Source organism: Triticum urartu, unplaced genomic scaffold (genome assembly GCF_003073215.2).
Source record: "Triticum urartu cultivar G1812 unplaced genomic scaffold, Tu2.1 TuUngrouped_contig_5087, whole genome shotgun sequence".
NCBI classification, from domain to species: domain Eukaryota; kingdom Viridiplantae; phylum Streptophyta; class Magnoliopsida; order Poales; family Poaceae; genus Triticum; species Triticum urartu.
Genome location: NW_024115731.1, coordinates 1 through 14,647, shown reverse-complemented (window position 1 = coordinate 14,647; position 14,647 = coordinate 1). Strand labels below are relative to the sequence as shown.

At 47.0% G+C, this 14,647-nt stretch overlaps 1 protein-coding gene and 1 non-coding gene across 2 annotated transcripts; both read left to right on the top strand.

Moving 5' to 3' along the window:
- The first annotated feature begins 2,741 nt into the window (after nucleotides 1–2,741).
- On the top strand, nucleotides 2,742–8,369 carry LOC125528755 (heat stress transcription factor A-2b-like). The gene is made up of 2 exons (XM_048693196.1): nucleotides 2,742–3,480; nucleotides 7,133–8,369. The coding sequence occupies exons 1-2, from the start codon at nucleotides 3,178–3,180 to the stop codon at nucleotides 8,069–8,071; spliced, it is 1,242 nt and encodes a 413-aa protein (XP_048549153.1). The 5' UTR covers nucleotides 2,742–3,177; the 3' UTR covers nucleotides 8,072–8,369.
- Nucleotides 8,370–14,008: 5,639 nt separating this feature from the next.
- TRNAG-GCC lies at nucleotides 14,009–14,079 on the top strand. The gene has a single exon. It is a non-coding gene; the product is annotated as a tRNA-Gly (tRNA).
- The last annotated feature ends 568 nt before the right edge of the window (nucleotides 14,080–14,647 follow it).

Genomic DNA, 14,647 nt, shown 5'->3' with positions numbered 1-14,647 from the left:
ACACCAGAGCTGCTTTGGGGCTTGTACTGGGCCTGATTACAGCATTTTGCAACAGCTCCTCTACTATCCTTTCAATCTCTGTTTTCTGGGTGATAGCATTTCGTCGGAATACAAATGGTGATCCTCGAGACCAAAGGGCATTGAACGAGAGAGAAGGAAATCGTCCACAGAGAATCGGAGTATCCGGCCTAGTGATAGTTAGAAAGAGTTGGCCAATACAGAATCTCATGCGCCTCTCATTGATGAACCCCTTTTTCCTTTATCCTCTACTGGTGGCTGATTGATTGAGCGCCGGTCTCACTCATTCTTTATGAGCGGAAGCCATGCACCTATCACCTATAACCGGAGAAGTACTATACGGCACGGCACCTTCGGCGAGGACTCAACTCAACAGAGAATGATTTGACAAACATTGATCCATGCTTGGCCTTAGCCTGAGCTCAACTCTGAAAAAGAAAAGAGGAGAATCTCTCTAGCTTGTGGAATCACTTCCCTGGATGCTTAGATAGCTCGAGAAAGTGCGCCACTTCTCCCTTAGAGCCCATCTATCTAAACGGGTATAAAAACAGAGAAATAGGCTCATTAAGTGAAGTGAGAACAGAACTCGATCTTTGCTAGGCGTGAGAAGAAGATATCGGTCCTTTGGCCATCGGGAGCAGTGGTAAAGAAATCCTTTGAATGGATCAGTGAGTTCCGGCACGATTGCTGGAACGAACGGAATCTACGGGAACGAGATCTTTCTGTTGGCACGATATCTTTCAGGAACTGCGGTAATCCAATCCTTGAGCTAAGGACGAATGCTTGATTTGCAATCTTTCAAGACGATTTTCTTGTAGCAGATGTGGAATCCAGATTGGCATAACGGGTTCTACGTGAAGTCAGCCGTTCGTCATCATTTGAGGGTTCGGGTCGGGATCATGGCCATAAATCGCTACTTTTTCCACTAGAGCGAATAGCATTCTTCGAAACAGGCACGCACAGGACTTGAAGCAGAATCAGAGAGTGATCCCTTTCCAACAGACTGATCGAATTCCAGTGATACACTACGCCTGGCACTATTCGTCACATTAGTAGTTAAGTTACTCATTGCAAAGGGAAGATGGAAAAGCAGGAATGAAGGTTGCTAGGTACCGCTCCGTGGTAACATCTATCGATTCCGCTATCGGGAAAGTCTGGCAAGGGAAATATCTGGCTGAGGAATTAGAGGAACTTTGGTAGCACTCGGGGACGGAATCAATCAAAGAACTTAAGAAATTTCCCATACCGACGCTTCAATTGCCCATTTCTCTCCGCTATTCTTCGCTTAGAAGGGCTTGACTTACTTAACTTACCGCTTTCCCGAAACTAGCTAAAAAAGGGTCAGGTATACCTGCCTGATGAGATAGGGTTTTTTCTAAAGCATTTTCTTTGGAAGCACAGAAGTTGTAGGTTTTGGCTAAGTGATTTTCCTTGGAAGATTTGGTCTTTTTGAAACACTTGTGAAACAATGTGTGTGTGTGTGTGTTAAATCCCTCTTAATAGTATGGGATCCCTATTACTCAACAAATGTATAAAAGACACAAACGCCTCTTTTCTTGTTGGCCATTTGCTTGAGCCATATCTCGTTTGATGTGTCCATGATTCCACTTAATGATGCCAAGAAAACTAATATCCTGTGTATATACTCAACAAACATAATTAGCCCCTTATATGTAGTTTGTCATCAACATCAAAATATATTTAAGGGCAAGATTGCACTTTCAGCTGCCGTGTGCCCCGCAGCTAGCCACTGTTTTTTCGGGCTCATTGCGTGCTTCAACATGCCATTTATAAGATGACGATTGTGGGAGGCCCCCATGGCCGTGCGTGACGGGGTGAGAACTGGATGATGCGACCGGCAACCCAGGCAGGGCGACCAGCGACGTCCGGAGCTGCGATCGGCAAGCCAGAGTTTGGAGACGTGGTGACCATGCGCTGGAACTGGACGAATCGGGGCTACAATCATCATGAAAATTTCCTGAAATTGACCGACGTCGGGGGTGCAACAATGGTGAATTTTTGCTAGAACTACGTCGTGTGTTGCAGCCGCGTATTGACAAGAAGGTGCAAACCCATGATGGCCCGATGGCGAACAGATGTTACAAACTATGAGAGGAAAAGGCTGCAACCGGCGACAAATTCTACAACCATGAACAACAAAAACTGCAATTGGCGACGAGAAAAGTTTCAAACAACAAAGAAAAAAGTTTCAACCATAGACTTGAAGTCATGGACAACGGCGAAAAGTTGCAACCGTCGGTGGCAAAAGCTTCAGCAGACATTGAAAAGAGCTTCAACCGTTTCATGTGAGCGGCCGATGCTGCGCATGGCGTGCGAAGCTGTGATGACAGGGGCAGAGGTATCTCACGAGGGCTGGGAAAGAGAGGGGGGCGCCATGAAAAGGGTGCATGTGTGTTATATAAGCGCAGCTCGTACTCGCAAGAAAGGAGGACCTGCGCACGATAAGATCCAATCCGAACAGACGAATCAAACGGCTGGCGTGGCAACCGGCTCAAATTTGGCGCGGCCAACCGGCGCGTACACTTGCCATTAAAAAACAAATAACCTAACCGCATCCCACCGCTGTGCCGCTTATCGTGAGCCGAGCACAGCTGCACAGCCAGACACACGGACAGTTGTCGCTCCGGCCCATGCGAGGCCCGCGTCGAGCCCAGGCCCCGACACGTGCCCGACCCGCACCCTTCATCCTCCTCCAAACCCCTGCTCCATTCCCAAAATAGCAATCTCTCTCCTCTCCTCTCCGCTCCGCTCCCCACCGCTCCTCCCCTCGCCGCCACTCCAGCCGCCGAGAGGAGAGATCGATCCCATCCCGGCGGCAGCTCCGCCGCAAACTTCCCCGCCCGCAGCTCCGCTTGCCTTGCCGCCTAAAGCTCGCGACGCGCCTCCGTCTCCATCTGGTCCCCAGCAATCTTTCAGCCGCTTTCGCGTGCGCTTCCGGCGGGTGGGAGTGATACGATTTTGACGTGTCCGTAGCGCGATTTCCCCGGCCTTATCTTGTCCCCTCCCCTCCCCTCCCCGTGCCCATCCCACCCACCTTCTCGCCGGGCCCGGGCTTCCGGCGCGTTCCCTGCGTGGCAAGGCAGCTTCTTGCTGAGCGGTGTGGTTCCTTGCGTGGGAGGGTTCTTGGGGTTTGGGGGTATGGACCCGGTGCCGGGTCTGGTCAAGGAGGAGGAGGAGGAGGGCGCCCACGGGAGAGGCGATTCGCCGGCGGTCGGGGCGGCGCCAAGGCCGATGGAGGGGCTGCACGACGCCGGGCCGCCGCCGTTCCTGACGAAGACGTACGACATGGTCGATGACCCCAACACCGACAGCATCATGTCGTGGAGCGCCGGCAACAACAGCTTCGTGGTGTGGGATCCGCACGCCTTCGCCACGGTGCTGCTGCCCAGGCACTTCAAGCACAGCAACTTCTCCAGCTTCGTCAGGCAGCTCAACACCTATGTAAGCTTGCTGGCCTGATTCCCTTGATTCCTCCTGCAGATTTGCAATGCAGCTGATTTGTGATGCCTGTGAATGTAGTTTCTTTTTTCATCCCAAATGCAGTGCTGTGACTGTGAGACTGTTACCTAAAATTGGTCCAATGTAGCCATTGAGATTGTGTTGCCAATTTGGTGAAGGGAAGTACAGAAAAAAGGCAATTACAACTGCAGAATATTATTAACTATTCGGCTGGAGATGTCATCTCTTGTTCTTTATGATTAGGACATTTTGTACTTCAGAAAATTGGTGGTATCACACTAAACAAGCAGAGCTAAATCCCAGAAATGCGTCGGAGTGGTATATATATATATATATATATCCAAATACACAATATTTATGTAGAGAAGTGCATGGGAATCCCTAGCTAATAAACTTCAGTTAACAAGAAGCTAGCGCATTCACGAAACTTTACCTGTTGGGCTGGATGTGATGGATAAACCGTATGTCATCATTAAGAGAAAAGAAGTTGTCGAGGAAAGTTTATTCTGTCTGTTCCATGTGCACTTATCCTTACCCTGCTAGTGTCATATTTTTTCGTAAGATAATCAGCCGCAACATTTTCTTGCATTTGTTGTACAATTGTGTAGTTCATGCCTTCATATTAGAGCTCCCTCTTCCTGAATTAACAGCAGTTGGAATATGTTCATGGTGTGTCACATTGTTTGGACTTCTTTGGGAGCATGTGCATGGTGCCATCTTAGGTCATATGTCACTTATCAAATGCTTATCTTCATAATTCATATGGCTGTTGTACTGTGCTATTACCTGCTTTCACCATGCAGTGGTTACGTTTGCACCCTCCCTCCCTTTTTGCCAATTCGGTGAAGTGTTTAAAAATAAAATTAACTGGAGGTTGAAGATTGTTTTATGTTTTTTTTGAGCTGTGAATGACTGTAGGAGAGTTTCCTACAGTCTTTTTTGTTATTATTAATCAAGGATCAGGGTACAAAGTTACAATGTATTATTTACATAGCTATCACCACAAACTGCCTAGTGTCTCACTATAAGAGGAGATGAAAAATCAATTCTGATTAGCAAGAGTCTTTTTGAGAAAAGCAACTAGCGACTAGGGCAGGCCCCTGACAAGGTTGATTATGAACCCCCTCGAAGTCTTCCTTGAACTTCCTGAGCTAAGATCCATGGAGAACGGTATTATTTTGAATATGAGGCCATTTCTTTCCTTCCAAATTGACCAAGCCGGAACCACAAAAAGCTCCATGAACATGGGCCTGGCCCAGTTCGCTTTAGCGCTGGTGAGCCATTCAAACGGGTTATTTCCCGCGCCCCAGGAAAGTTGCAGAGTGTTCCAACACTGAGCTGCGAAGGGGCATATGAAGAACAGGTGTTCGAGTGTTTCTTCCTCCCGGTTGCGGCACAAGATGCAGTCGTCGGAGCGCTCCCCCCCATCACCCACCACAAAGTATCTACGGCGAAGCATGTTCCTGGTGTTGTGCCGATCCGAGAGTAATAACCATGTAACCATCTTCAGTTTCATCCTACAGCTCAATTTCCAGATCCACTTGTAAGAATCATGCACCACCACCTCTCTGAAGCAGAACTGATAAAACTTGGCGGATGTGTACTTGTTGCCCCAGCTATAGGACCATGCATCACCAGTCGCGGTGTTGATGTAGCTATCCGCCGCGACGGCCTGGAGCTGGGCCACTTCCTGATGAGCTTGGGCAGACAATGGTAAGCAGAAGACATCGTTCAAAGAGCTGGTCAGAAGAAATTCGCGGACAGAAATGTCTTCATTAGTGGTGAAGGAGAAGGCCCTTGGGTATTTTTCTGTGAAGATTTGGCCACACAAGTCCTCCCAGAATAATGTCGTCTCTCCACTTCCAACAGAGACAGAGGAGATCCCTCGGTAAAATGGCATTAGTTGGATGAGCTCTCGCCACCAGAAAGATCCACAAGGCCCTGCTGCATGGGGAATGTTGTCATTGTAGTAAGCGTTCCAGATTGTTGTATGTTGCTCCCTCCATGCCATAAATAAGTGACGTTTTAGACATACCCTAAGTTAAAGTAATAGAACTTCAACTACAAATATCATTTTTATGAAAATAGAAATTCATATGTATACATTTGTCTCAAAAAGTATTTCTAGAATATGATATTTTTAGAAGTTCTGTACATATACTGCATTGTAAGTTACTGGTTGAAGTTAAAATATTGAAGATCGTGTCAATGTCTAAGCTTCACTTATTTGTGATATGGAGTACTCCCTCTGTAAAGAATATAAGAGCGTTTAGATCACTAAAGAGTGATCTAAACGCTCTTATATTCTTTACGGAGGGAGTATTAACTAGTGAGTGTAGCTCAGATGGTTAGGTTCCTTGTGGTGGAACCAGCCCACCCGGATTCAAGTCCTATACTTGGCATGAGTGCTCACATTTTCTTAGATTTATTCCATGCTTCCTGGCGATTTATTACGAGCCACCTATGTAACGTAGTCAATCTCAAGATTTGCCGACTCAGTATCTCGGAGGTGCTCATGGGGGCAGGGTGTGTGAGTGTGTGTTCATAGGGGTGAGTGTACGTGTGTATGTGAGTGTCTGCTTTTGTACTGTGTTTCTAAAAAAAATACTCTCATGAATATTGTGCATAACAGTTCTCGTTCTTTTTGATTAGACCTAAGAACATCTTGGTATTACATTAGAACAAGCAGAGCTAATTCCCAAAAGTGAATACGAATACATATTATTGTGCAGAAAAGCATAGGGAATCCCAAGCAGAAAAGCTTAAGTTAATAAAGCAGCATATTGACAAACTCTAGTTAAATGAACCTTCGTTCGTATATAAGTAAAAGCTGCATTTTAAGTTTTTAACAGTTTCTGGTGAATTACTTTCCCAAGGTACTTTTTTGCTCATGTTACCATAAAAGGGAAAGCAACATTCTGGTGAACAAAATGTTAATTCTGTTATGAGTAAATTCACTTACCATCAGGTAAAGTGAAGCTAGTTGCACATTGGACGAATTTTGCAACAATAAGCAGTTTCAACCAGGATAGGGCCAAAAGTTTGCACCGCACCACCTCATTTTTCCTTCATTGCCTCTAACGAAACCTCCATACGTCCTCTATATCTCCTGTGCAGTACTGCTGTTACCTGATCTCCCTGTTTAGTCGTTCATGTGCATTCCTCTCATTTTTTGAACTTTTGCCACCGAATAAATGTTGTGTTCTAAAATGACTTCAATATCTTCTCTGTACATCTTTTATTCTTCTATACGAGTCGACAGTTCTTTTATTTTTGACTATATTTTCATTTTTTCTCTTAAAAGGAAAAAAGGATGAAGATTAAAGATGAGTTTTGAAACAATGTAGTGAAGATACAACTGAAATAATGCAAAAATGAAGTTAAACATGTTCTAAAGAGGTAACCAGAAGATACTCTGTTGCAGTTCCATCTCTTGGTACTGTTGCGGTTTATGATCTGGAAAGAAGTAAAGGGCAGCCTGGTGCACGTAGCTCCGACGTGCACATGTAACTATGATGTCTTGTTTGTTTCATGTCGAGAAAGAATTAACATCTTGATACATCTTTATCCAAGCTTGCATTATAAGTCTCCTGGAAGTAAATTTTCCCTGGTATGTTGTTTATTGGCTTCTCAGGGCTTCAGAAAGGTGGATCCTGACAGATGGGAGTTCGCCAATGAGGGTTTCCTACGGGGACAGAGGCACCTTCTGAAGAACATCAGGCGTCGTAAACCTCCCGCTCATACTGCCTCAAATCAGCAGTCCCTTGGATCTTACCTTGAGGTGGGGCACTTCGGATATGATGCAGAGATTGACCGGCTGAAAAGGGACAAGCAACTGTTGATGGCAGAAGTGGTGAAGCTAAGGCAGGAACAGCAGAACACGAAGGCGCGTCTGAAAGCCATGGAGGATAGGCTACGTGGTACCGAGCAGAAGCAGCAGCAGATGACTTCATTCATGGCACGTATCTTGCGGAACCCTGAATTCTTGAAGCAACTGATTGCCAAGAATGGGATGAGGAAGGAGCTCCATGACGCTATCTCGAAGAAAAGGAGGCGCCGCATTGACGGTGGACCTGAAGCTTATGCCGTGGGTGCTAGTAGCAGCAGCCTGGAGCAAGAGTTGCCTGTTGTGTTTGATTCTCATGGGTCAGTGGAACTTCTTGCCGAGGGGTCGGTGCCGGTGGAACTCCTTGCTGACGGGATCCCACCCGATCTGGAAGGCTCAGTGGAACTCCTTGCTGACGAGATCCCATCTGGCCTGGAAGGTTCAGTGGCACTCCTTGCTGACGGCCTGGAAGGTTCCGTGGAACTCCTTGTTGATGGGATTCCATCTGATCTCGACGGCTCAGGTATCGACTCTAACGGCGTAACAGAGCCACAGGATTATGGTCTCGGTACCTGTGAAGCGCAGCAGAACAGAGCCCCGGGGCTGTTCCATGATAATTTCTGGGAGGAGCTGCTGAACAAAGGACTCAGCGTTGAGAACGACGAGCCGGTTAACGTAGACGGCATGGATGTGCTGTCTGAGAAGATGGGTTATCTCATCCCAAATAGCCCAACCCTCTCAACCTAGTTCCATTTCATTCTATCAAATTGCCGCGACTTTCTTCGTGTTTCATCTATCCACCCTGCAGTGCATATGCAAGTGTCGTCCCCACCGTGTCCTGGTCTTCGAGTCGTCTAAACCCTAGACTTCCCTGGGATTATGTGATTTATGAGTGTTTCCTTCGATTGACCTTAGAGATCTGTTTGTTGTTTCAGGCAATATAGCCTCGTCAGTCTGTACTGCTAGCTGTTCAATGCACATGTTCTGATCTATACCGTGTAAGACAGTCTTTTGTGGACTAAAGTTGTACTCCTGTCTGGATTTATAGGCCATCTTTGTGGTTAGGTCGTCAATTTGACTAGCCAAATATATGTTAGTATATCACATAAAAACACATCAACAGAATCATGTTCAAATGGAGTTTGGAATCATGTTCAAATGGAGTTTGGAATCATATTCAAATGAAGTTTGGAATCATATATTTTCAGTGACAAAAAACACATATTTAGGTATTCAAATCAAAGACCTAAAAATACCCGCACACCCTGGATAGAACTAGTAGTGTTTACTCCCTCAGTACTGAAACACTTATTTTGATAAGAAGGGAGCATTGTAGATGACCTTGCATAGTAGGCATAACATCACTTTAGTGTCTCCATTTGGAGTATTCCAAAGATTTACATTTGATTTTCCATAGTTTTTGCAATCATGTGTATTCAATTACATAGTTATGTTTGCTATTCACGATCCTTTGCTATTTGCCACTTGTGTTGTGTTGCAACGAATGATGGTCACGAGTGGTCGTTTGGCATCGCACTAGTGTTGCAACAATGATGGCGGCGAGTGGTCCTTTGGCATCACCACCTGTGTTGTGTTGGGCGGATAAGATTATTCGACGGTAAGTCCTCTAGGCAGTGGCGGACCCAGAAAAAAAATGAAGGGTGTGCACACTTTAAAAAAATCTGTCTAATCTAAGTGTCATATCATATATGGCAAAAGAATAACACAAAGAGCTCAATCAATTAAAAAAAGCTCAATCAAGTTTCGCATATTATGTTTCAGAAAAATAATTTCGAATTTGCGGAATTACAATACAAATAGTCGTACATGAAAGATACACAAGAATAACTTCGGTTTGCCCTTCAGCTGCAGCCTTTTCTATTTTGACCTCATGTTTTCAACAAAATGGACATAATATTACTAATCCTCGTTATCTTGAGTTCTGCAAGTACAACAAAACAAGAAGTAAGAGTCCTACAATTACAACAAAACGATGAGGATTGTTTTGTTCAAAGGATAAATAGTTTTTATGTCTTTAAACGAAGAAGAATATGAGCTTAGAGCATCTACAGCCGGGCGCCCCAAACCCTCCTTAAACGCCCGAGCGACCCGCCCGGTCACTGACCGGTCACGAAATTTTGACCCAGACGGTTGGCTCAAATGGGCCTCAAACGCCCGGACTAACTGGCATCCCTCATATCCAGTCCAAATATGGGCCGGATATGGAGGAGCCGGGCGCGTCCGAGCACGCACGCCATGTCAGACTGACGGCAGGGTCCCACGAAGAAACGCCCGGAAATCTGGCGATCCGAAGCTCGTTTCCTCCGTCGAATCAATGTCACTGCATGGCGTCGCTCCAGCGGGCCGCGTAGTGCCTAGCCCGACTATTTAAAGTCGACCGGCGGCACCAAAACTCTACCATCCACATTTTCCTCTGCATGTCCGCCACCTCCGCCACTTTCCATTCCCTCCGTCCCCCTAGTAGCCATGCCTGCCCCCCGGCCGCCGGGTGAGGGAGCCACCAATTTCTAACGCCGGAGCACCGGCTCGAGCTCATTGAGCAGATCCGGGCAAGGCGCCCTCCTACCCGACAGGAGATGGAGGCCGCGGAAGAGGTGAAGATGTTCACCTACATGGATGAGGTCGAGCAGGAGGAGGATGAGCCGGAGCCCTCCTACTCGCCCGTCCAGCCGGCGCCCGGCACCGTCGTCGTGGACATCTCTGACGCCGAAGATTATCTAGGGCAGTACGTAGAATTTCTTTTGCATGCTTTGTATGGATCTAGTGGTTAAAATATGAGAGACTCGGATGTAGAGTGGCTAATTTGAGACATGACCGGTCACTATCCACGAACGCACCCGGTCGCGTCCGTGGGCGTTTGAGGGGCCGGATTTGCAAAGCCCGGCTGTAGATGCTCTTAAATGGGCTGCAATGTTCTATTTCCATGGACCAACGGGTGATTGATGCGGGTGATCCATGCATCCGGATGGTCAATGGCAACCGTTTCGAGGCGGACGGCTGGTGGCGAAAGGAGTGGAAGGGACTAGGCGAAAGGCAAGCGGGCGAGGGGAGGGAAGCACGGGGAGCGGCGATGTCCGAAATTCAGACAAGCAGTCGAGGCGGATGATTAGGTTTGGATGGCCGGTTTCCACGTTCGTATCCATGAACTGGTTCTCACTTGTCAGTGAATGGATGCAGGAGAAAATTTGTGGGTCAACGTTGAAAATATGACGTGGTGGATCGAAATTGTCTCAATAAATAATGTGGTAGATCGAAGAGTTCTTTTTTTTTCTGTTTGCAATCTACGAGTCGCCACTAGAGTTTCCGTCGAGTTGATCGATGGAATTGGTCTAGCTAGCTTTCACCGGGCTCATGTATATACTGGAGTCTTGGCTGGACACACACGTAGTGCTGCTAGTAGAAAAATCAGTCAAGCTGCTTCTATGGTTTGCTAAGTTTGCATGCACGTGTACAGCTTTAGGTGACTGAGTTCTAGTACTGTAAAACCAACAAAATCAGGAAAAGATGACATGTAGTGAAAGAAATCTGCAAAATGCTGGGTGTGCCACGGCACACCCGGCACATCCTCTAGGTCCGCCAATGCCTCTAGGTTCTTCGGTACAACTCGCCGTGTAGTGGTGAATCAGACCTATGCAAGGTGGTTTGGTGTATGGTGATCCCTAGTTGTTGTGATGACTTTGTTAGTGGCAAGGCTTGCAACATTCTCCTGCATGTTTAGTCGTCAAATCGGATATGGCTTGTGGCCAACAGTTTATCATGCGCTGCCTGGGCGTAGTCCAATCATTACGGTGGGAACTTCGTTAGTGGTCATCTAATGTGGAATAGGCATTGGCATCGGTGATGGTAATGATGTCTCCCTGAAGATTTACATTTGATTTTTCTTGGTCTTTGCAACCATGCATATTCAGTTACATAGCTATGTTTGTTGCTCAGGATCCTTTGCCTTCGCCTCTTGTCTTGTGTTGCAACAATGATGGCGACGAACAGTCCTTTGGCATTGCCACTTGTGTTGTGCTGCAACACTGATGGTGATGAGCGGTCCTTTGGCATCACCACTTGTGTTATGTCACAACAATTTTGGTGACAAGCGCATTAGGTAGTCGCATGGTCTTAATCCAAGATTATCCGGTATGTCAGCTAGGTTCTTTGGTGCAACTTCTCGCCATGCAGTGGTGAATAGGACCTGTGCAAGGTGTTTCGGTGTATGGCGATCTCCAGTCATTGTGATGGCTTTGTCGATGGCAAGGCTTGCAACTTTCTCACGCGTGTTTAGTCATCAAATCGGATATGCTTTGTGGCCAACTATTTAGCATGCACTACATGGGCATAGTCTAGTCCTTACAGTGAGAACTTCGTTAGAGGTCAACTAAGGTGATCTTAGAGGCACTAACACAGGGGTGATTGTAATAGTGTCTCCTTCAATTTCTCTTAAGATAGCTAACCAAGCTAAGCTATGAGGATGCCATCTTAAATACAGGATTTTCGTGACGGTTAGTAGAACCCTGTGACGTGGATGACGACGCTCCTGCCCCCGACGACGCATGGCTAGCCCATCGCCTACCCGCGGGACAAGCCGATGAAGCCCATTTACGGGCCATCGGGGCATGCATCACCGCGTTCCTCGCCAACCACAACCCCGTTGGCGCCGAACATTCCATGTGCCACTGCCATGGTGGTCGTGGTTGCAACTAGTTACGCTAGTTAGTTTTAATTACTTACACTAATTTGTTTCTATCAATAAGGTCACACTGGGTCTATCTATAACTATGAACGGAAGGAGGTGGAATTGGGGCAAGGTTCCCTGATTGTATGAGCGTGGGTTGGGGAGGGGAGGGGAGGGGGGGTGTTCGAACGTTGGCGGGCTGACAATACACATGCATCACGCTAGTCAAACCGAGTAGTTTGTAGAAGTACATCTCGGCCTCCACTTCCCGTGTCTCTCGCACGAGGCGAATAGGCATTTTGCGCCTCTCATCGGCACCGCAACATATTGGCTTCGCCTTCCATGACCTTAGGGCTATGAGGCCTGGTGGATCCCGGCCCTTGCCGACGGGAGGGCTCCTACTATGTTTTTTGGTGTTCTTTTGTGTTCGTTTGGGGCTCGTGTACTGCTCAGGAAGACGAGACGGTGGCGGCTCCTTGAAGCTGAAATAAGGTTCTCCCCTCCTAGCCTCCATTATGGCAGTGCGTCTAGTGCCATCAGGGGGCGTGCGGAGGTGTGTCTTCGATGGATCTCGCGGGATTGGGTCGGCATTTATCTTTGGTGGATCCACTTGGATCCGGTCTTCGTTCGTTTGTGCTCGTGTGTCTTTAGGTTGGATCCTTCCGATCTACGCTTCTCTTCATCGACGGCGGTAGCTGTGCACTGGTTCTATTAGGACTTAGCACGATGACTTCCCGACAAACTAGTACAACAAGGTTTGTTCGGCTCCAATGAATGAGGGGCGATGATGACGTCACGCCTTTGGCTCGCTCGAGTACTTGTAGTCGTTGCTAGGTCTAGGTGGTCTACGGAGCTGAATGCCCTTCTAGTATTCTTTGTACTGCCTTAACAGATGATGAGTAGATCAGAAGTTTTTCCCGTAAAAAAAAACTTAGGCCTTCTTTGGTTCATAGGATAGGAATTTTATAGGAATAGGAAAATCATAGAAAGTGAGATGACATGCATGTCAATTCCTATAGAGAAAGAGATGTCATTTGGTGCATAGGATAAGATTTTTTCCATTGAGTCTAGGCTAATGTTTTTTTTTCCTCCAAAACGTGAAGGATTGATTCCTATCCTACATAGGAATAAGAATCCATTCCTACAAACCAAAGGGCTTCAAAGGAATTTTTCCTTTGCAAATCCTATCATATAGAATTTCTACAAAAATCCTACAAACCAAAGGAGGCCTTAGTAGTGTGTAATGCCATGGCATAAATAATGCTTATTTTGTGCATTATTGTTGTGAACAGGACCAGGGGATAACAGTTCCGACGAATGCACCCAAAGTTTGCACAGAGGCAATTGAAAAGCGCAAGGGGAAATTGGCGGTGAATGAAGCGGCTAGAGCTGTAAGTTCCTAGTTATCTGTGCTCAACAAATAATCAGTGAAACAAAGGACTGCCTGTTCAGATATCTGCAGGGCTTCCTGCAGATTCTTGATAAGCTGGGCTTCCTCGATTTTGAAACTGAAACCATCAGCTATGCTCAGTCCCTCCCATGATTCTTGTCTATCGTTTCCCCATTTCGGCGCGCCTGCTGACAGAGAAGCTGAAGCTAGCATGCGAGGAGGAAGACTCGAAGTCAGATATTGATCAGTTGTAGGCTACCCGTATGTAGTCTTGCATATTGATTTGTTTTCTCAGAACGTTGATGCTGAATTTTATTGGTTGCGCTTTTGACCTCGTGGTTGCTGTCTTGCTGACGTTGAGCTTTACTTGCCCTGTTCTCTCTCTGAGAACTCGACGATGCATGTGTCCTGTCAGTAGCTGGTGTGCAAGCATTCGCGGGTTATTATCGTTCCTTCAGACATCTACCACGTGCTTCATCTGCCGATTGCACTACATGTTTGCTTTTAAAGGCCAGGCAGTGTACTGAAACTACGACTTGCACTACATGTTCGTCGGCACTGCTTCATTGAGAACCGACCATATGTCTTCTAAATAAATCTGAATCAGCAAGCACCAGTGGTCTAGTGGTAGAATAGTACCCTGCCACGGTACAGACCCGGGTTCGATTCCCGGCTGGTGCATCTCTCTTTTTTTTTTCTTGGTCACTCTCTCTCTGGCCCTGCCTGACGATTTTTCTTGGTCACTCACTCTCTCTGGCCTTGCCTGACGACGAGTGATGTTTCGTTTTCGCCCGATGAAAAAATGTTGCACATACTCTGTTTTTGGGTGCAGGAATGTTGTCCATACTTCCATCTCGAATGACTAGACGTGGCATTGTGTTTTGTGTGCCTGGGTGCCCCTTTAGAGCATCTACAACCGGATCCTGCAAACCCGTCTCAAGTTTTTGGGCAGGTCGCTCGGTCACGATTTTTTGACCCAGACGAGCCTTTCAATCGTTCGGGCTGACCGGCATCTCTCATATCCAGTCCAAATATGTGGTGAATATGAAACGCTCAAGCGCGTCCGAGCACGCCTGTCACATCGGACCCAACAACCCGACCCCACCCTAAATTGCACCAAACCCCCCTTCCTACCCGAGCTACCGGATCCATTTGCTCTCTCCTCTCTTCTTCCTCCTTCGCGCCGTCCGGCTCGCAGATCCATGCCACACCCGCTCCGCAGCCATTCCTAGGCTCTCCACCGCAAGCC

Bases quoted from the DNA above. Each gene is read 5' to 3' on its own strand.
- LOC125528755 (XM_048693196.1), top strand. From the start codon at position 3,178: ATGGACCCGGTGCCGGGTCTGGTCAAGGAGGAGGAGGAGGAGGGCGCC. The intron at 3,481-7,132 runs GTAAGCTTGCTG...TTGGCTTCTCAG, and splicing joins TCAGGCAGCTCAACACCTAT to GGCTTCAGAAAGGTGGATCC.